Raw genomic sequence first — 21,821 nt, forward strand, 5'->3', positions numbered from 1 at the left:
ATCTTCTTACACCCGGAGTTTGTGGCTCTTCATCTTTTGATTCCTCCTCTGTTGTAGAGTCTGATTCTTCCTCCTTTAGCTCAAACTCTATCTTCTCATGTTCCTTTGGTTGGACTTCATGTTTAATAACATATTTCACCTCTCTGAACACCACATCTTGGTTGTACACAACCTTCCTTGTTGTTGGGTTCCAAAGCTTATAACCCTTTAAACCATCCTTATACCCAATAAAGATGCACTTTTCAGATTTACTATCCAACTTGGTTCGTTTCTCCTTTGGAACATGTACATATGCATCACATCCAAATACCCTCAGATGTGAAAGAGAGGGTTTCTTACCAGTCCATACCTCTTGTGGAGTCTTATCCTCCAACGCTGATGAAGGTGATCTGTTGACCATGTAACATGCTGTCTCCAACGCCTCTACCCAGAATTATTGTCCTAACCCGGCACCACTGAGCATACTTCTTGCCCTTTCCATCAACATCTTGTTCATTCTTTCTGCAACTCCATTTTGTTGAGGTGTATATGGAGTAGTCTTCTGCCGTGCTATACCACACTTCTTATAGAATTCTTCAAATTCCTTACTGCAAAACTCTCCATTGTTATCTATCCTCAACACCTTTATCTTCTTCTCTGCCTGGTTTTCCACCAGAGCCTTAAATTCTTTAATTCCGTCAAAGACTTTAGATTTCTTATTAAGGAAATATATCCATGTATTTCTTGAGAAGTCATCTATAAATGATACATAGTACACGGACTTACCCAGTGATGGAACCTTCACAGGTCCAAACACATCACTGTGCACAAGCTCTAATATCTGTTTCGCCCTCTTACCACCAGAGGGGAAACTCACCCGATTCTGCTTCCCATATACACAATTTTCACAGAAATCAAATTCCAGAGAGCTATTACTCATACCTTCTACCATACCTTTACCATGAAGTATTCGAAGGCTCTTATCTCCAATATGTCCAAGCCTTTGATGCCACAGCATGGTCTTCTCTCTAGAGACCACTAGATTTTCTTCTCCACTTTCAGGATCCACAGAACTGTTGCACCCATAAACAACAGTGCTACCTTGCAGCTTGTACAGAGTTCCAGTCTGAACTCCCCACATCAATACCAGTGCTCCCCGAACCATCTTGCAGGTATCCTTCTCGAACATTGTTTTTACACCTACATCATCCAACTTGCTTAAATAAATCAGATTTCTGGCCAATGCAGGAATATGCAGAACAACCGGAAGTGTTCTAACCCTTCCGCCTTGCAACTTCAACTTTACTTTTCTGTGACCAACGATGCTAGCCTTCCTATCATCCCCTAAGAAGACATCACCACCATCGTATTTCTCATACTCGGAGAACCACTCTCTATGGGGAGTGAAGTGAAAGGATGCGCCTGAGTCAATCAACCATGCCTCATGATCTACATGTGTACTTGAAGAAGCCAAGTACACATCCCCACCTTCATTTGAGGTGGTTTTCGCCTCTGCAGAAGAAGTGTCATCAGATCCCTTTCCTTTGTCAGGAGCTTTAGATTTACAGTCCCTTTTGTAGTGCCCTTCCTTTCCGCATTTCTAGCACACCACCTTTACAGGTTTTCCTGGAGATTTAGATCTCCCTCTAGATTTAGATCTCCCACTCGATGACTTATTTTTGTTTCTGTTCTGGGACCGTCCTCGTACAGATAAGGCATCACCATTCTGGCTCTCCATATTTTTCCGTCTCATCTCCTCCGTCAGCAAGGATGAGACTATTTCATCAAACTGCAAGGCAGTTGCATTGCTACCTATTGCAATAACCAGACTATCCCATGAATCTGGTAGAGAACACAACAAATTGATGCACTTATCTTCATTTGAAATTTTAATATCAACAGATAATAACTGACTTACCACAATATTAAATGCATTCAGATGCTCTGTCACCGAGTCTCCATCTTTCATCCTCAGGTTATACAGCTTTTTCCATAGGAACAGTTTATTCATCAGAGACTTAGATTGGTACAAAGTCCCTAATTTGTCCCACAAAGCCTTCGTCGTAGCTTCCCCTGATACATTCAGCAATATTGAATCTGAGACACACAATCATATTGTGCTCTTTGCCTTCCGATCCAACTTCTTCCATTCTTCATCGGTCACTCCCGTTGGTTTAGTACCCGGATCTATCGCGATCCATTGACCTTTATCCACCAACAGATCCTCCATCTTGAGTTTCCACAACTCAAAAATCTGACCATTAAATTTCTTGATCTCTATCTTTCCACTGCTCGCCATATTCTTTTACCACTAGAATCGATCTCACAGATCTCCCATTGAACAGGGTCTACCACAGACCTGAGCGAAACCCCTTAGCAACAAAGGCGTCCCCTTGAAGCCAAAACAACTTTGCTACCAAATGTAGGTTTTAACCCTGTACATAAATTACCTGCATACGAATTCTAAAACACAGAAAATAAACAATGCGAGAGCATAACACATAAAACACATATACACAGATATTTTCCCTTGGATCCCAAAACTAGGACTACCAGCTTGATTTTTCATTATATTCCTTTCAATGTTACAATACATATTTATACATGCCGAAGCATCCAACACCATGGAACGAAAACCATAGGTAGGTTCGCCCAACCTAATATAGGGTCCAAAAAAAATTTCTCGGGGCACTCCCCCGGACCCCGTAGAGGGGGGCTACTCGCCCCCCTCAAACCCCCCAGACAGGGGGGGCTGCCACCCCCCCCGTGACCCCCTCGCTGTGCAACCCTTGCTGTGCAATCGGCGTAATGAAGGGGGGGCTCCGCCCCCCCTCTAACCCCCCAGTTCACTACATAGGTTAGTTGTGGAAAGAATATAACACAACCCAACAGAAAGGAGTAGCAAAAACTATAACAACACAACCCCAACATTGTTTAAAAAATGTGACTGAATGGACATCCTCAAAACATATGATTGTAATGTGCTAGTGAATGGTTAAAGCACCATGTATCACATTAATTAGAGAAATGGGATAGAGTAACAACACCTAATGAGCTCAAGTAGTAATGAGAACATGTAGTACACACCTCTCTAAGATTTTTGGATGGCTAGTAGAAAGAAATGGCTTGTGGTAGGAAAAAAATATGGAAACATATTATATCCAAGTGCTTTTGCAAAAAATAATTTCCAATTAGCATTCACTAATATTGAGTATCATATTGACTAGGTCTAAGCTTCACCCAAACATCATACCACCCATCATGAAGAGGAGGAGAACCATCCAACTTATCATCTTAATTCCCACTTCCTCTAAAAATGAAATTTGGTAGATTCTTCAACATATTCAAATATTTAGCGACCTAATAGACATGTTCCACATGATACATTTGAGCCCATTTTCGAGGAGCAAGACAATGATGTTCTAAGTGAGTGGTAGCAACCAATAGTTGTCTACCCATGCCTATGTTGGAATATACAATATATAGTTCTCTTCCCATAATGGAAGTCCCGTAAGGTTTGCAACAATAGTTTTCAATAGTGAATCCATTTAACAACATGCATAAGTATGCTCACATCATAGTAGATTCTAGAGAAATTGAACACTTATAACGAGGACACCAATTCAAATGTCGAAAAATATCATATATATTGGGTGTGACTTGAAACAAAATAAAATGGTGTTAATGTTTTTCAATGAGATCTTGTAATGCTTTCATCCTCATAGGTGCCTCCAAGTCTTCTCCAAGCCAAACACCATATGTCAAAGTGTTATCCCTTCACTATTATGTTCAAACTTGTCAACTAATTTCACATATTTGTGACAATGCAATGATTTTTCGACCTTAAAATACATAGGAAGGGAATAACTCATTAATTGTGCCCAACCCACAAAAATTGATTTATTTGTTTCTCCAATTCTTCACTTTCATTGTGTGATAACTTATAAGTATGTTCATTGGGAAATGACCCTCCATGAATTAGATCAATATAATGTTCAATATTACATTTCAAGGGAAAACTTTGAGGTTCCTCAAACACATCCTGATAATTATCTAATAGAGAATGAAGGGATGTGAGGACCTATTGTACTATAATATCTACTTTGATCAGATGCAAAATGATTAAATGGAGGCATTGCTTATGTTGTACCTACTTGACCACTCACAAATAGTAAGGAGTTGTAGGACTATGCTAGCAACAAATTTAAACTTGAAGCCAAAATTTTCACCATGGAATAAAGTATACTAATTCAATCCTACATCATAGATGGCTTTTTTATTTCACTATTGAGGATGAGCCACTAAGAGGTTAGCATAATCCAATGGGATAATATCATATTCCATCATATCTTGAAAGGGAGACATACCAAATATGACCAAGTAATGAAAATAACCAATTTGAATGATTTCCATTATTAGTGACCCACCCAAACGGTATGGGTTAGGATAGGTGTGGTGAAGAACTTTAGTTTTGAGACTATAAATGTTACAATCAAATTCTTTTGACTATCATTATGGAGGATAAGATAGTAAATGTTGTCCTTAATCTAGCAATATTTGGTGAATAAGATTACTCTGTCAATTGGGGCACAATGGTTGGTCATAAGGACCATGCTAGCATTAGGTGTGATAGGGTTTGAGACTTGATGATCTACAAGAGATGCATAGGGGCTTAGCATGCAATAGATGTGTAATGTTGTTCAAAAAATAGGGCCTTGGGAGGATATTGATATTGTAGCACATTGGTAAATAAACTTTATATAGTGAACATGTTCTAGATTTGTGATATTCAAAACTTAGTGAATTGAGCAATATAAGATTTAATTTATTGACTTGAGAACTAGTGAAGATGAAACTAATGTGTGTTGGGTATCTGTTATATCATTTGCATGAATAGCCCCATATACATTTCCTATGCATTAGGCACAACAAGAAAGTAGAAACCCGCGTATCTAGGGGAGTTATAGTGGGGGAAAGTGTCGCTTCCCTGCCTAGCACACACACACACACAAAAGGGTGGTTTTTGCATATATTTTTGGTGTTTTTCACACGATTTTTACTTTTGACAATTTTTTTGTGCATGACATTTTAGCTCATAGTTTTCTAATTCCAATTTTGGAATTAAGGTTGTAATGAAATCCGTGTCAATGGATTAGGGTGTTATATGTATTGTAAACACCGAAATTGATTGGTGATTAAAAAAAATTAGAGGTGCAACTCTAAACGTTTACTAGTTTTCTCAGTTAAGTGTTTCCAGGGTAGATCTCTACGTATTATGTGTGATTTCCATTGTTTACTTTTTTTGTTTTATAAAAGATATGTGTATGCATTGCTCACTGTAAATGTTTAAAACTTACAATGTGCCCATAAATAATTATAATTCCTTGGTGGGTAAAACTATTGCTATAATACATCACCAAACCACATCTAGGAGATCATATAGTTTTGATTTGGAGGTGTATTCCCTTACTCTTTGTAGAGGGTGGAATGATCATAGAGAATTTGTAACCACTCCAGTGCTATCCTAAATAAATGCAATGCTACCTAGTCTAGTTTCTTGGCCTCTCTTATCTTATGACACGTGTCTAGATACATGGATAGACTTTAAATCTAAGCATCAATACATTCACCATCCATGTCATAAAAATAATTGTGCAAGGTAATATTGGGATCTAAGCACAAAGATTTTACAACTTTTTATGAGGGGCCTTTTAGCTCAATTAAAGTCAACATTACTATCTAAAATGTGTTGGTGGAAATTCAGAGGAATTGGGGCGAAAAAAACTTTGAGATGGAGTTAGAGGTTAATTTATCCTTTCTTAGTGCCATTTGGTAGATTCGTTGAGAATTAGGTTGTTGAAGTACATTGTATATTTGAGTACCCAATATTATAAATGCTTTGGCTAGTAGAGGAACTATCTTCCTAGTATACAAAACTAGAGTTTGAAAAAATTATTTGAATCATCCCGTACAAACTAATTTGAAATTCTAGAATTAGAGGAGTAGGCCTCCAACAACCCAATGTTTGCAAGAGTAGCAATCTACCAAGGACCAAGCATTGTGATAGGTGTAAATCAAGCTTCATGAATTTTAGATGTTTGAGCAACTAAGGAGTGGGTCGCATGATTGGTGTTTGTCAATCTTTAAGAACTTTATGCTCTAATAGCAATCGATATGGCTTTCATAGTAAACAAAAACACAGAATTGGGCCAAAATGAACTCCTTTGCGCTTTTAGTTTCTCATTACAATATATTATAACAACTTCAATTATAGTTGATCGAGTCAAACACATTAAGATCCCTTTATTTAATTGTTAACCTCTCCACTACTTGTTAGTCGCTGCAATATTAAATTCTTTTACAAGTAAAAAATAACCACACCAAAACTTGTACAAAGCTCATGCTTCAACATGCCTTTTATTTATTATCATTATTAGATAATCTACCAAGAGTTGTGTGCCTTAGGAGAATGTGTTCATTGGAGATGTGCCCACATGCCCCACAGTAATACTGCGAAGTGTTATTGACATGAATTTATAAGTTTTCATTGAGGTAGAAAATTAAATCCTTTGTTGATATGTTTGATGAGTTTGTGCCAAGTAGATTGAGTGTTGATGTTGGAATACTTTCACGTTAGAGAGTATGCATAGGTTCTATGTGAGTGTTAGAGGTGTTATCACCTAGAAATACCTTTGTAGTGAGAACCTTAAGGTGTTTAGGACATGCCAACTCAAGTGGGTATCTGTAAATTATTTGATGCTTCAATTATGAACTCTTGGTGATATAAAATGCCTCAAATCCACTATGAAGTTCACCAATCTACATTAAAATTCTTTAAAATATGTACTTTCTCCTTCAAATCATCAATGTTGAGTTTCAAAATTGAGATTGAATAAGTCAAAGAAACTCAAAAATCTCATAAAAATACAATAATGTTCCCTTATTTTTGTAATAAAAGTTGCATAACTTTGAATTAAATTGATAAAAAACATAAGGAAAACACCCTACATCAATGTTTTAACCCTGATATAAGGCACACCCCTCACATATTTGTAACTAAGTTAAAGAACAACAAAGATATTCTAGTACTTTTTCCTTCAAAAAGTTATAAGTCAATTGTTTTTAAAAGAAGCCTAGTGCCTTGTACTTAAAATTATGGAGTGAAGTGAAAAGAAAACCAACGAGCAAAACATACTACTTGAAATCACATGAGTTCACATGTAATTGATAGATGAACTTTAAACATATAAGAGCTATGCTTGATAGAGTGTCTTACACACATGTACTCTCATATTGGTTGCCAAAAGATGTTGATTTTATCCTCATTATTAAGAGTTGCAGAAAGAACAAAGTCCCAAGCAAATTGGTTACAAGTCAACATGCTCAAGGAACTCAAAGGATATAAAGAATCATGTTGAGACTTTTTCAATATCCTCATGATACTTAAAGTTCAACCATGGTAGTGAACATGAGAAATTCAATCAATACAATAGTAGCGAATGTGTTCCTAAAAACATAAGTATGAGCTGAAAAGAACAAAAGCAAGAACATGAAAGGATGCTGCCATTTTTCATTATCTCCATCAGTTGCAATTTCCTATAGCGAAGAGAAACTTTAAAACCAAAGAATGACAAGGAATAGAGTTGAGGCTAATATGGAAGGGTCTTGAAACTAGAATAGAACACTAACCTTAGGGCTTCATGCATTTGAAAAGCCACCCAAAAAGTACTGTGATTTTTCCAGAATGTCACAAGTAGGAACACCGTCCAGCTCAAGATAATTAAGAAAACTTGAAATTAAGAGGTAAAGCTTCCTCAACCCATTCACCCAACCTATGGAAGATAACACAAGAGATAGCCATTTACTAGTACAAGAAAAAAACTCCCTTTGCGTTATGTGAATAGATCCTTCTATAAGAAAATAATCAAGAGTAAGTTTAGCCAAAGTGCACTCTTTACATTGGAAAGTGCTCATCTATGCACTCTCCAAGTGATTTTTCTCCTTCTCTAAATAGATAGATCCTATTTGAAGTTTAAGTTACCAAAGGAAGCTTCCTAGAATAGAAGCTTACATGGAGTACAAATAATCCTGAAATAGAGTTGACTTAATTTGCAAGTCAACCTATAAAACACTTAGAGTGGAAGTGAACTTGGCAATTTCTTAGAGTGCAAGTCAACTTGGGAAAAGCTTGGAGTGTAAGTAAAGTTAAAGATGAAGCCATCAAGTGGGGTGCACTAGCTGACAGTAAATGACACTGACAATTACTTGAAAATTTGTAGTTACTTGAAAATCAAGTAACCTGATTCTTCTAGGGACTTCCTAAGTGGGGAGCACTTTGTTAGCTCAAAATATTGTGTCATTGAAACTTAGGTAGGGCAGACTTCATTTAGGTCAAAAGATAAGATAAGATCATGAAAAAACACATGTAAAAAAAAACTAGAGCACTTCTTTTCATTGTTAAAAACATATTACATTGAAAAAGTTTGAAGTGTTTGGAATCGTCTAAAAACAATATCCATTTGTAAAAAGGTAATTATGAGGTATCTATGATTTTTAGAATTCTTTGCGATCCTAATTTGACTTAATTTTTCACTTAACCAAAATCACTTGAATTTTCTATGTTTTCTCATTTATAACCATACAAGCATGTCCATTGATAAGGTTTTCTAAGAATATAAAACAGACCTTGAACTAATTTTTCATTCTCTTGGAGCATCACCAAAATTGGCATACACACTCTCTGCATAAAGAGTATCCAAAAATTTAATCTATTTCCCAAAAATATAAACCCTAATTTTGGCCTAATTTTCTATGTTCTCCTATCATTATTAAAATTGATGCATATGAATTTTCCATTTCAAAAAAAAAAAATATGAACTTTTTAAAACTAGAAAATCTATAAGCTTTGAAATGACTCTTTTAAAGCATTTTATGTCCCATGCATGTGTTAAGCATTGCATGTTACATTTAAGCATGGGAACCTTGGTGAACTCAATAAAATGTCAAACATTGCACGGATGTGACTGTGCACTTATCCATTTAAAAAATTGTCACAAAGGTTTTACGGAGACACCTTGTTCAATCTTCAACTCTAAGAATAAAGTTCTGTGAATATTTACTAAGTTTAATTAAACCATTCATGAACCTTTGATGAAGAACAAACCCATAAACCATTGATATCAAACTTAGTCACTATGCATCTACAAATCATCAATGATTAATCCATCATTAATGTTTACTAACCATTGATGATTAATGTTTATGAACCATTGATGCTAAATGAATTAAAATGAAACTATAGACTTAAGATTTTGTGAAAAAAGTTGATAGATTATAAATTTTTTAAAGAATTTATTTTTGAACGCTTTAAAAATTTCTCCAAAAAAATTATTATTTAAAATAAAATTTTTGTTGTTTGAGGTAGTTCAATTGGTAATCGCTGTGGAAATGAAGTCTCACTGAATCAGAAATCTTCGGTTCAAATCTTATGCTATCCCTGATTAAAGTGACATGATAAAGATATAATTCTACCAAACTTACATAGAGAAATAACCAAAAATAACAAAGAATAGCATTAAGGTTATTAATGCAATGAACTTTGAAGCTTCGAAGCATTGGTGCATTATTGCTTTGGCACCTTCAAAACTGAAAAGGGCTTGGGACAATGTAGAGGTTTGTCTATACATAGAGAGTATGCCGATTCATATGGTTGTGAGGTTTTGTTTGAAAGTGGGGAAGATCATTCTTGTCGTTATTAAATGGCCTTCCCCACTCCTCTTGTTTTCATTCCGCTCTTTTAAAAATTTCCCACTTCATTATGAAAAAATGTTCAGTGATATGTGAGAGTGATTACATACACGATCATGTTTACATTCATTGTACTGCAAAACAAAATTAATCTATTTTTAGAAAGTTCATAGAATCACTATAAGAACGGGTAATTAAAGGGCACTACCCAATTATTCAATGGGCAACACTGAAGCATTAAGGAAAGCTAGTTCCTCCATTAAGGAAAGTTCATGGAATCCTTGAAGCGGAAGGGTGGGAAAGGGAATCATGACATGTAATTTAAGATTTTGTGAAGAAAGATTACACGATGTTAGGGATTTTCATTTTTTTGAATTTTTTTTACAAGTTAGATTGGGAATTGAAAATATAATTATTGAGGAATTGTAATTTTCTATTATCTAAATTATATTTTTGAATGCGTAAATAGATCTAAAATTCTAAAAAAATTCAACAATTTTAATTTATAATTTTAATAATTTTTGCTAGAGTTAAAGAAAATTGATTGAAAAATATGTTAAAAAAAATAGAGTTTAATGAAGTGATTTTTTGTCAAGAGATGCTTTACAACCCACCATAGGACACATGTAGATGTAATGTAAGAAAGTTTGTAAACATTTGTAATGTAAGCTCAATTATAGTCAAGATATTTGTAATAATAAATAAATGTTCTCTCTCTAATAATTAAAAGAAAAATTTAATATATGTGTATACATATGAACAGATGGAAATATCTAAGACATTATATTCTATCTATGGTATGGTTTGTGTGGCAATATAATTTCATTACTACCCAATATCTAAGACATTATATTCTATCTATGGTATGATTTGTGAGGCAATATAATTTCATTACTACCTTTTTTGCTGGAATTTCTATCTAAAGTTTTGAACAATATGTTCTAAATTTTATTCAGCATTTATTATAAAAATATTTATCGCATTTATGTTGGGTCTTTTTTAAAAATCAATCTAATTATTATTATGTTGTCTTTTTTAAAAATCAATCTAATTATTATTATGTATAAACACAATATAAATTTAAAATATAAAGAGGTTTAAGAACACTCAAAAAAGAGGTATGGTAAATAAATAAACGAGAGGTATGGTAAATAAATAAAACCTAATTTTATACTTACTCGAGAGGTATGGTAAATAAATAAAACCTAATTTTATACTTACTCCAAAGGTATGGTAAACTAATTTTATATTTACTCCATAAACCTTTTTGTATTTACGAACACTAAAAAAGAGATTTTATTTAGGTGAAGCCTATGAGCCAGATACTGGTAAATAAATAAAAATATAAATAAAATAGAGGTATGGTAAATAAATAAAACCTATTTTTATACTTACTCTAGAAGTATGGTAAATAAATAAAAATATAAATAAACTAGAGGTATGGTAAATAAATAAAAACTATTTTTATAGTTACTCCATAAACCTCTTTATATTTACGAACACTAAAAAAGAGATTTTATTTAGGTGAAGCCTGTGAGCCAAATACCATGGGCCAAATTATTATTAATACCATGCAAAAAAATATTATTAACCCTAACATTAATATTAAAAATTAATATCAATATTATTATTAAATTTAATATTTATATTATAATATTGATATTATTAAATTTAATAACTTCGGATTGAATACAATATTAAATATGTCATATTATAATATATATTAATATATCATGATATATATCAATTTTAGATATATATGGGAGGGAAGAACAGAGACATACAGTGATAGAGCTGGAGAGATAGGGTGAGTGACTAGAGCGAGATGGAGATCCATTGGGAGAGGAGGAATGAAGAGAGAGAGAGGCAGAGGAGTGAGAGAGGTAGAGAAGGGTAAGAGAGGGAGAGGGAGACATAAAGACAGAGGGGGGAAAGAGAGGAGGGAGCGAAATAGTGAGAGGATTGGAGCATAGAGAGAGAGAGAGAGAGAGAGAGAGAGAGAGGGGAAGGACGAGAGAGGAAGGATGAGAGAGAGGAGGAGAGAGAGATTGAGTTGAAGGGAGAGAGAGGGAGGGAAGAAGAAAGACATAGAGAGTGAGAAGTGGAGAGACAGAGAGAGTGATAAGGGAGAGATGAAGAGAGTGTGTATGTTTAGGGATGAGATAAAGAGACAAAGAAGGAGAGATGGAGAGAAGGGGGGAGAGAAGGATAGAGAAGGAGAAAGGGAGGGATATAGTAACATAGTTGAAGAGAGAGAGAGAGAGAGAGTTATGGGGGAAAAGAGAGGATTGGAGGGCAAAGAGCAAGAGAGAGAGAGATGTTGTTTTCTAATCTTATTTGATTGCTTGAATCAGATGCATTGATATTAGTGTAGATGTTGATTTCTAATTTGATGTAATTGGATGTATGATGGTACATTAATTTTAAAGTGATTGGATTAACAATGTGCATTGATTCCAATGTAAGCACAAAAAATTATTGACAATGTACATTGATTTTGGTGTTAGTGTAGATGCTGATTTCTAATTTGATGTAATTGGATGTATGATGGTACATTAATTTTAAAGTGAGTGGATTAACAATGTGCACTGATTCCAGTGTAAGCACAAAAAATTATTGACAATGTACATTGATTTTGGTGTTAGTGTAGACGTTGATTTCTAATTTGATGTAATTGGATGTATGATGGTACATTAATTTTAAAGTGATTGGATTAACAATGTGCATTGATTCCGGTGTAAGCAAAAAATTATTGACAATGTATATTGATTTTGGTGTTAGTGTAGATGTTGATTTCTAATTTGATGTAATTGGATGTATGATGGTACATTAATTTTAAAGTGATTGGATTAACAATGTGCATTGATTCCAGTGTAAGCACAAAAAATTATTGACAATGTACATTAATTTTGATGTTAGTGTAGATGTTGATTTCTAATTTGATGTAATTGGATGTATGATGGTACATTAATTTTAAAGTGATGTGATTAACAATGTGCATTGATTCCGGTGTAAGCACAAAAAATTATTGACAATGTACATTGATTCTGGTGTAATTCAACCTATTAATATTGGAGAGCAAGAGAGACAAGGTATAATGTTTACTACAACTGCTCGAGCTAAAGATTTAGAAGGTTTATTATTTCAACTGTCCTTTTCATATAATTGATACGAAAATATGACAAAACTAACAAGGGTGACAATAAGAATAGTAGAAGAAAATAGTTTGAGATTGATCACAATGAAGACTATTTGTAATTAACTACATTCTTATTATTCACATTTTCTATTATTCAACACTATTACATTGTCACTTTGCATTCAAAATTTTTATTTCATCATTTTTTATCATTAAAGTTATTAACAATATTTATCATCTCAACAAACTGAGGTAACTAAGCAAATTTAAAATTAAAATGACTAGATAAATCTCTGACATATTTAGCATATTTAAAATGATTTACATATTATTGATAAAATTAATCATATGTTCAATAGATTTTCCTTGGCCACACACGACTGAAACCAACCTAGATCCATCTTAACTCTGGATCTATCAAGCACCGAGAGGGATCAAATCTCTCGAGGTGCAAACCTTTCCTTAAGTTTTGCACTCAAAAAAGATGTTTGCACCTCAAGAGATTTGATCCCTTTCGACACTTGATAGATCCAGAGTTAAGATGGATCTAGGTTGGTTATATTTTTTCTCTATAATCCAATAACACTATTTTTGGTGAAATCACGAGCTTAAAAAACTCATTTTTCACCATAATCCAACCATACAATTCTTGGTAAGATCATGAGCCTACAAAACCCTAGAACGCCCAAATAGTATAAATTCATCAACTCAAATTTACAATTTAAACATTTCCGGCTAGATTTCAAGTAAAATTGGAAGAAAAATATACCAAAAAAGGCATAGTCTAATGAGATGTTTATTTATTTATTTTTATTATCTTTTTTTACTAAAATTTGACAACACAATTCTTAGTGAGATCACGAACCCTAAAAAACCGTAAGAACACCCAAATAATACAAACTCAACAACTTAAATTTAAAATTTAACATTTTTTGTCGGATTTTAGGGAAAATTGGTTGAAAAGTATGCCCAAAAAGACAGTCTAATGAGGTGGTTTTTCCTCTATTTTCATTTAAATTTGATGACACAATTCTTGGTGAGATCATGAGCCCTAAAAAACTCCTAGAACTTCCAAATAGTACAAACTCAACAACTTAAATTTATAATTTTAACATTTTTTTTTGTTGGATTTTAGGTAAAATTGGTCAAAAAAAATATGCCCAAAACATTAATTTCTAATGAGGTGATTTTTTTTTTATTCCTTTTCTGACAAAAATATGACAACACAGGGTGAAATCATGAGCCCTAAAAGACTCGTAGAACTCCTAAATAGTACAAACTCAACAACCTAATTTACAATTTTAATAATTTTTGTCGGATTTTAGGTGAAATTGGTTGAAAATATTTTCAAGAATACATAGCTAATGAGATGATTTTTCCTCTTTTTTCATCGTACTGACGACACAATTCTTTGTGAGATCATGAGCACTAAAAAATCCCTAGAACACCCAAATAATACAAACTCAACAACTTAAATTTACAATGTTAACAATTTCCCCCAAAAGATTTCAAGGAAAATTGGTTTAAAATTATGCCCAAAAAGACATTGTCTAATGAGACGATTTTTTATCTTTTTTTCTTTGACACAATTCTTGATGAGATCGTAATGTTACATCGTTTAAATTATATTTTTGAATGCCAAAATAGATTCAGTGCCCTATAAACCATTGAGATACATGAATTATGTAAACTCAACAACTTCAAACTAAAATTTCACCAATTTGTGATGGTGATGTCTACCGAGGTGTCAATTTCCCCTGGACGACCAAAAAGTCGCTGGAATTCGGCCATTTTTTTTTCAAAAAATCTGAAATTATGAGTCATTGAATCATGTTTTTATGGTAGAAATGGATTCACCATAAAGAAACAAAAAAAAAAAATATATATATATATATATATATATATAATAAAAATAAACTACTCTCGGGGCACTCAAAATCTTGAATCTTGACAACTGTAACTAAGATTTCCAAAATTTTTTGCTAGATTTTATCAAAATCGCGCAAGAATTTTTTTTATTTTCATGATAAAAATGATAGCTCGTTAGACTATGACATTTGTGACAATCGACCAAAAATCATATCTAGAAAGATTAAAAATATGACTTCATTAAATTGTAACTTTTTTTTTTTTTTTTTTTCAATGTGGTTCACGGGCACTCAATGAGTGGCCGCTACGTCCACGTAGAGAAGCGGGGCAGTTCCACCCGAAGGGATCTGCCAGTTGGCCATATCAGGCCTAACCCCGAGGGCGTCGAGGAGATTTGACCCCGTGACCTCCCAACTGGGAAAGTGCTTAGCAACGGGAACTCGACCATTTGAGCTATCCCTTGGGGCTCATTAAATTGTAACTTAAAACTAGACATTTTCTAATTTATGACCACTGATAAAAAAATCTATCCCATGAACTAAAACTCTCTCTTCATTAAACTACTACCCAATTATATGTTTTGGAGTTTTGTTCGGGATCTGAAAAACAATTTTTGGTTGAATAGTGCTTCTCGTAGTTTAAATCTTGTTTTTGAATATGAATAAATAAATTCAACATTATGAACACTCTATAAAACATTCAAATTGTATTAAATTTGTGATTCCAACAAATTCATCCAAATTGTATCAATCTTGTTTTTGAATGGATAAATAAATTCAACATTATGAACAATCAAATTGACGAGATTCCATATAGCTCGAGTGGGCCTAATAGTTAAAAGCATGTGTTTCCTACTAAGAGATCATACATTCAAAACCAAAAGGAGTAGAGTATGTATGCCTTTGTGTCAAACTTGTGATACCAACAAATTCACGCCATTCTAAACCAATTTCATTAAAAAAACAAATTTAATAAAAAAAATACATAGCTCCCAACAAAGTTCCAAACGTATACCACCAGATAGACTTTGGCCAACAAAGTTCCAAAACGTATAAACTGTGGTCCAAATAATTGAAAACGTATAAACTCCTGCACCAATAATTTAAAAATGTATAAAGCCCGGCCCCAATAATTTCAAAATGTATACCGTTTAGACAATACATTTTTCATTCAATAGACCGCCAAACCCAAACATTTTCTTTCGTTGGGCGTTTCCAGGTCGGCGAGCAATTTCCCAGAAATTTCAATGACCGAGAAGCTGTTACTATAAACATTTAAATAATCCAGGTGTCTGGAAATAATTGAGTAACATTTAATGCAATAAGATCGAATCCGCTTCGGGGAATACGGGGACATATTAGTTAATGTACCGAGGAGTAGTTGCTCTTTTCGAGAAGATTACGAAGGATTCGTACAGCGATTTTGGAGGCGCCTCCAACTTTGGTTGGTAGTTAAAGAGTTAGAGGAGGAATTGGAGGTGTGTTGCCACCGCCACCCCCGATACCATACCCATACCACCTTTGTTTTCATACGCTACTGCTCCTGTTGTTGGATATTCCATAACGAATATATTTCATTCAGGTAGGTAGGTACAATGGCTGCCTGGGTTTCACCTGTTTCCTGTTGTCTGCTCCTATCATTTAATTTACGTGTTGTCTGCTTATATCATTTAATATTGGGTTTGGACAGATGTGATATACTTAAAAACCGCTCAATTGGTTTTGTATTTCATTTGGGGTCTGCTCAGGGCGGGAGGTCCGTATTCAGGACTTGATCTGTAGGTTTTCGGATTGAATTTTGGGGAATTTTACATCTGGCTTTCCTAAATAATTCTGCATTTGATTTTGTCCCTCTGCTGTGCTTCATGGGTTTTGATGACTGGTTTTAAATTATGGTATTTTTTTGGGTTTTTATATGAGGGTTCCTGCGGAATAGTTCGAATTATCAGGCTTGTTTGTTCCTGGAGTTCAAACCCTCTTGGATGTAATTTCATACTTGGTAGTAAGATTTGTCGCTGCATTTTTTAGGCCTGACATCCAAAATTGAAGAACAGAGAACATTTGATTTGATTATCTGGAAACATTTGTTATTATATTTTTGTGCTATTGTCTGCATTTTGGATGTTTAGATGAATTTACCTGTGTTATAAGGACCCTTTCTTAACATTTTTTTCGTGTCGCTGTTGCAGAGATTTTGAGGGGAAAGAAGGATGAATACGGCTGATAAGAATGGCTTATGCCCTTTAAGCAGTAGTACCCCCTTCACAATATCCGGACGTGGAGGATCTATCATGGATGTGCAGCCTATTTGTGCGGTTACTCCAGTTTTGGCCGCTTCTCATCTGCAACCTGCGTTCGTCCATCCCAATCATCGGCACCCACCTGCCTATACTCCTTATATATATTCGGTATTTGATACAGTTGAGGTGGGGGGGAAGACTGCGCAGGATGGTATCCTGAGAGGACAAAATCAGCAGAAATCTATACAAGTCCCAGATATTCGAAGCTCTGCCCAAGGTGCTGAAATGGGTGTTGATAAAAATCCCCAAATGGAAGCCATCAAAGATGGTTTCACTGAGAGAAATCAACTGGACAGTGGGAATAGTAATCAGGTGAGTAGTAAGAATGACCATGTTCCTGTTCTCTCTCAAATGCATAGGAAATTCAATTCTACAAGTGTTTCTGATTTTGATTGCAATAAAGGGCAAGGGGGTTGTAATCAAATTCCAAGGGAAGTAAGAACAGAAAGAACCCAAGTTGAGAGAATGGGTAAAAGTCAAAACCATTGTTCAATACATAGTCCTTCATATCTGCAAATAGACATGAATTTCACTGCTAACACTAATTGGAAAGCTGCAATGAATAATGAAGAATCCAACGTAGGCAGTGGGCAGAACGCCTGTCCATTACATTCGTCTATGTTGAGGCAAATGCCCATGAATATGAATTCAAATTCGGCACCTGTTAATCAGAACCATTGTGAAAGGAGAGGGGACGCTGAGAGTTTTCAAATGGGTGGGAGCCAAAGCCAAAATCACCCTCAGTTGCGTTATTCTACTATTGGACAATTGCCTGTGAAAACTAACAACATAAGCAAACAACCACCTGTAGAGCCTGTAACTTTGAGAGCGAATAACAGTTCACTGACTACGGTGAAGACAGGGTATGGAGGTGAAATCAGTGCTGGAGCCAGAGAAGGAAGAGGGAATCCAGCAGGATTGGTTACAGTGAAGACAGAGTGTGGAAGTGAAAGCACGGACGGGGCCAACGAAAGAAAAGGGAATTCTGTAGGACTCGTTAGAGTGAAGAAAGAGCATGGAAGTGAAATTACTGCTGGGGACGAAGAAGAAAAAGGGAATTCTGTGGGACTGGTCACAGTGAAGCAAGAATATGGAAGTGAATTCACTACATGGTTTAACGAAGGAAGAGGGAATTACGTAGGACTGGCAGAGGCTGCTAGCTTGAACATGAATGCCACAACAAACGTAGAGAATAGGGGTGGAATGGCTGCATTGGCCACTGTAGGAGGGAATACTGTAAGAGTGACCGAGTATGGAAATGAAAGCGTTGCGGTGGCCAAAAAAGGAAAATGGAATTCTGCAGGACTGGTTACAGTGAAGAAAGAGAACGGAAGTGAAATTACTGCTGGGACCAACGAAGGAAAAGGGAATTCTGTAGGACTGGTTAGAGTGAAGCAAGAGTATGTAAGTGAGTTCGCTGTAGGGGCGAAAGGAGGAGAGAATTCTGTAGGGCTGGCAGAACCTGCTAGGTTGAACGTGAATACTGCAATAAACGCAGAGAATAGGGGTGGAATGGGTGCACTGGCAATTGTAGAAGCGAATATTGCAAGAGTGGCAGAGTCCACACTAAACAGAAGTGATATTTCTGCAGGGGTCACAGTAGGGCAAAGTAATGCGGCAGAGGTTCTGGAGTCTGAGAGGTTAAAATTAAAAAGGCTGTTTGACTTAACAGTACTGAAGGCAGATTATGAGAATCAATTGCAAGTTACTCCAGAAGCCAACATGCAGAGGGGAATTGTACCGGGACAGAAGCTTTCTAGTATCAATTCTCAAGTACCCAATGTCGATCAATTGAGATCTGCTCTTGCTATGAATTTGAGTCGTTTCAAGGACCTGACTGTGCTTGGAACAGGTTCCATGCTACAGACTCCTGGTAATTTGCTTGCAGAGACAGAAACATATAGAAGAAAACGCAAGTATGCTGTCAAAGAGACATCTGTTGTTCGTACCACTGAAGAGAATGCGTCGTCAAATGGTGATGATAGGGAACGGGTCAGGAAGGCTATGATGACATTTGATGCATTGCGGCGCAACCTGATGAATGAAGATGAATTCTGCAAGGAATTAGGTGGAACAGCAAGGCGTCCTGACTTAAAGGCAGGGACCATAATGATGGACAAAGGGCAGTGGATAAACCGAGGTAGAAGATTTATAGGTCCAGTCCCAGGTGTTCATGTGGGCGATCATTTTTATTTCCGAATGGAGCTCTGTGTAATTGGTTTACATGGCCCGAGTCAGGCTGGTATTGATTTCATTACTGCTAAAAACAATCAATGGAATGAGCCTGTGGCAATCAGTATAATTTCTTCAGGTGGTTATGAAGATGATGATGATGGGGGTGATGTGTTGATATATACTGGGCAAGGAGGAAATAATTACTTAGCGGATAAGAAGCAGAGCTTTGATCAAAAGCTTGAGAGAGGCAATCTTGCTTTGGAACGAAGCATGCACTATGGAGTTGAGATCAGAGTGATTCGCGGTGTCAAAGACAACATGAGTCCTTCTGGTAAAATTTATATTTATGATGGTCTCTATAAAGTTGAACAGTCTTGGTTAGATAAAGGGCGTTCAGGATGTGGCGTTTTTAAGTACAAGCTTCATAGGATACCAGGTCAACCAGAGCTTGGTTCAGCAATTCTAAAAAGCACTAGGGTCTGGAAGGCTCAACCCCTAACAAGAGCAGGTCTTCTTTATCCAGACATATCTTTAGGGATTGAGAAGTTACCAGTCCCTCTTTCTAACAATATAGACAATGAAAAAGGGCCACCCCATTTTGAGTATACCAGTAAACCACTTCGGTACCAGAATCCTCTAGTGCAGCTGGACTCTTCCGAGGGGTGCATATGTGTAGGTGGGTGTGGTCTAATTTATTGCTTGTGTGCGCAGAGAAATGGCAAGCAAATACCATACAATTCAAATGGTATTCTTATAAAGGGGAAATCATTAATCTATGAATGCAATGAGCAGTGTAGGTGTCCTCCGAGCTGCCGGAATAGAGTAACTCAAAGAGGTTTGAATGTCCATTTAGAGGTCTTCCGAACCAGTGATAAGAAATGGGGTGTAAGGTCTTGGGATCCACTTGCAGCTGGCACCTTTATTTCAGAATATACAGGGCAGGTGTTCCCCATTGAAGAACAGGCAGCTATTTGTAACAGTGACAGTGAATATGTCCTTAATCTGAAGCACGCACAAAAAGGTACAGAATGGGGGAGTGTTTCTGATATCTTGTGCGAGCAGCAGCAGCGGGAAGAGGGTTCCAATCCAGCTTTCCCACCATTAAACTTTCTAATAGATGCTAACAAATTTGGGAACGTTTCACGCTTCATAAAGCACAGTTCCTGTCCTAATCTTCTCATGCAATTTGTTCTACATGATCACCTTGACATCAGGTTCCCTCATGTTATGCTCTTTGCAAGGGATAATATCCCACCTTTAACAGAGCTTACATTTGATTATGGATCTGTTCCTGCTTCATACAGTGAGGAAAGTGGAGAGAACAGGGTGCTGGCAAAGGTGGAACCAGTGCTTGAATATAACCAAAGTGCCATAGATTACAAACATGTTGACTGAATGGGGAATTAGGGGGTTCGGTCCTAACTTTCAGTATATTTTGTGATATAATACCGTTTTCTATGTACGTATAGCCTGATTCTTCTAGGCGGTTTTTGAGCAACACAAATGGTTTTTTTGAGCCTTTGATACGGTTTTGCAGTTGTATAATTACACAACTTGAGAATCTGGAAGGCAACCAAATTATACATACAGTTTCAGCAGAGGTATAGGAGAAAGGAGAGTTGCAGTCTAGCCCTTGCAAGTATAAATCAACGAGGGAATTTTATTGCCCCTGTTGCCCAGGGCAACCTTATGTCTCCATTTTGCTTTTTGTAAAATTCGGCTTCTGCAAGAAGCTATTACGTTTTCTCTATTTTGAGGTCTGTATATCTTGCATTTCTGCATATTATAAAGATACAGAAGCTTTTCTTTGTTGCGAGGTGCTTAAATCTTGAACAATTTTGAGGAGTTGAGTTATATATAATTGGTCAGGAGGTTTTTTCACCCTTCCAATGCTTGCGAATTACAGTTAACATTGTTCAAGAGGAAGAGAAAATCAACACTCAAGAGGAAGCTCAGACTGAAGGGCAACTTCTAAATCTTTTTTAATGGATTATTATTTATTTATTAAGGTCTGTTTTCTCCCTTATACATCGCTTAATTGTTCGATGTTAAGGTTTCCATTACATTGTTTAATTGTTGAAGCTTTGTTTTTAAGGTTTCTATTGAATTTTATTTTTGTAGACATCAATATTTACGCCCATTTCATGTGTTCATTATTTATTGTGTTGGTCTCCACTGGACTCTTGTGGACTGTTGTGGGTTGGGGGTCGATTTAATGAATTGATTTATCATTACTTTTAAGATCAATTTAGTGTTTGACTATTGGACAGAAAATGATATTTATAATTTCTCTGATACTGGTGATTAGTGCAGTGGTTAATATTCCCATTATTGATTTATTGGTCAGTTCACATTGGTGGTTAGTGTAGTGGTTGATCCTGATTTAATGGATTTTGAGGGGTTATTACTATATTTTTTTCAGATTATTAATGGATCACTAATCAGAGTTCTCGGTATTTGATACAGTTAGGAGTTAAGATTAGGTATTCAGTGGTATTAACATCAATGAATTTTGATTATTAATGGATTACTAATCAGAGTTCTCAGTAGTTGATACAGTTAGGAGTTAAGATTAGCTATTCAGTGGTATCAACATTAATGAATTTTGAATAG

The 21,821-nt window shown here is 35.6% G+C and overlaps 1 protein-coding gene, 1 long non-coding RNA gene and 1 pseudogene across 2 annotated transcripts; 2 read left to right on the plus strand and 1 right to left on the minus strand.

Moving 5' to 3' along the window:
• Positions 1–3,180: 3,180 nt before the first annotated feature.
• Positions 3,181–14,656, minus strand: LOC149186921 (uncharacterized; annotated as a pseudogene).
• Positions 14,657–16,325: 1,669 nt separating this feature from the next.
• Positions 16,326–17,149, plus strand: LOC149186922 (uncharacterized). Its single transcript, XR_016256168.1, has 2 exons — positions 16,326–16,511; positions 16,923–17,149. It is a non-coding gene; the product is annotated as an uncharacterized LOC149186922 (long non-coding RNA).
• Positions 17,150–17,355: 206 nt separating this feature from the next.
• LOC149186923 (uncharacterized) lies at positions 17,356–21,044 on the plus strand. The gene has a single exon (XM_089411229.1). The coding sequence runs from the start codon at positions 17,385–17,387 to the stop codon at positions 20,601–20,603; it is 3,219 nt and encodes a 1,072-aa protein (XP_089267355.1). The 5' UTR covers positions 17,356–17,384; the 3' UTR covers positions 20,604–21,044.
• The last annotated feature ends 777 nt before the right edge of the window (positions 21,045–21,821 follow it).

This window comes from Pinus tabuliformis, chromosome 3_1 (assembly GCF_031772625.1).
Source record: "Pinus tabuliformis cultivar Carrire ecotype Pingquan chromosome 3_1, CPIR1, whole genome shotgun sequence".
In the NCBI taxonomy this organism is placed as follows: Eukaryota; Viridiplantae; Streptophyta; class Pinopsida; order Pinales; family Pinaceae; genus Pinus; species Pinus tabuliformis.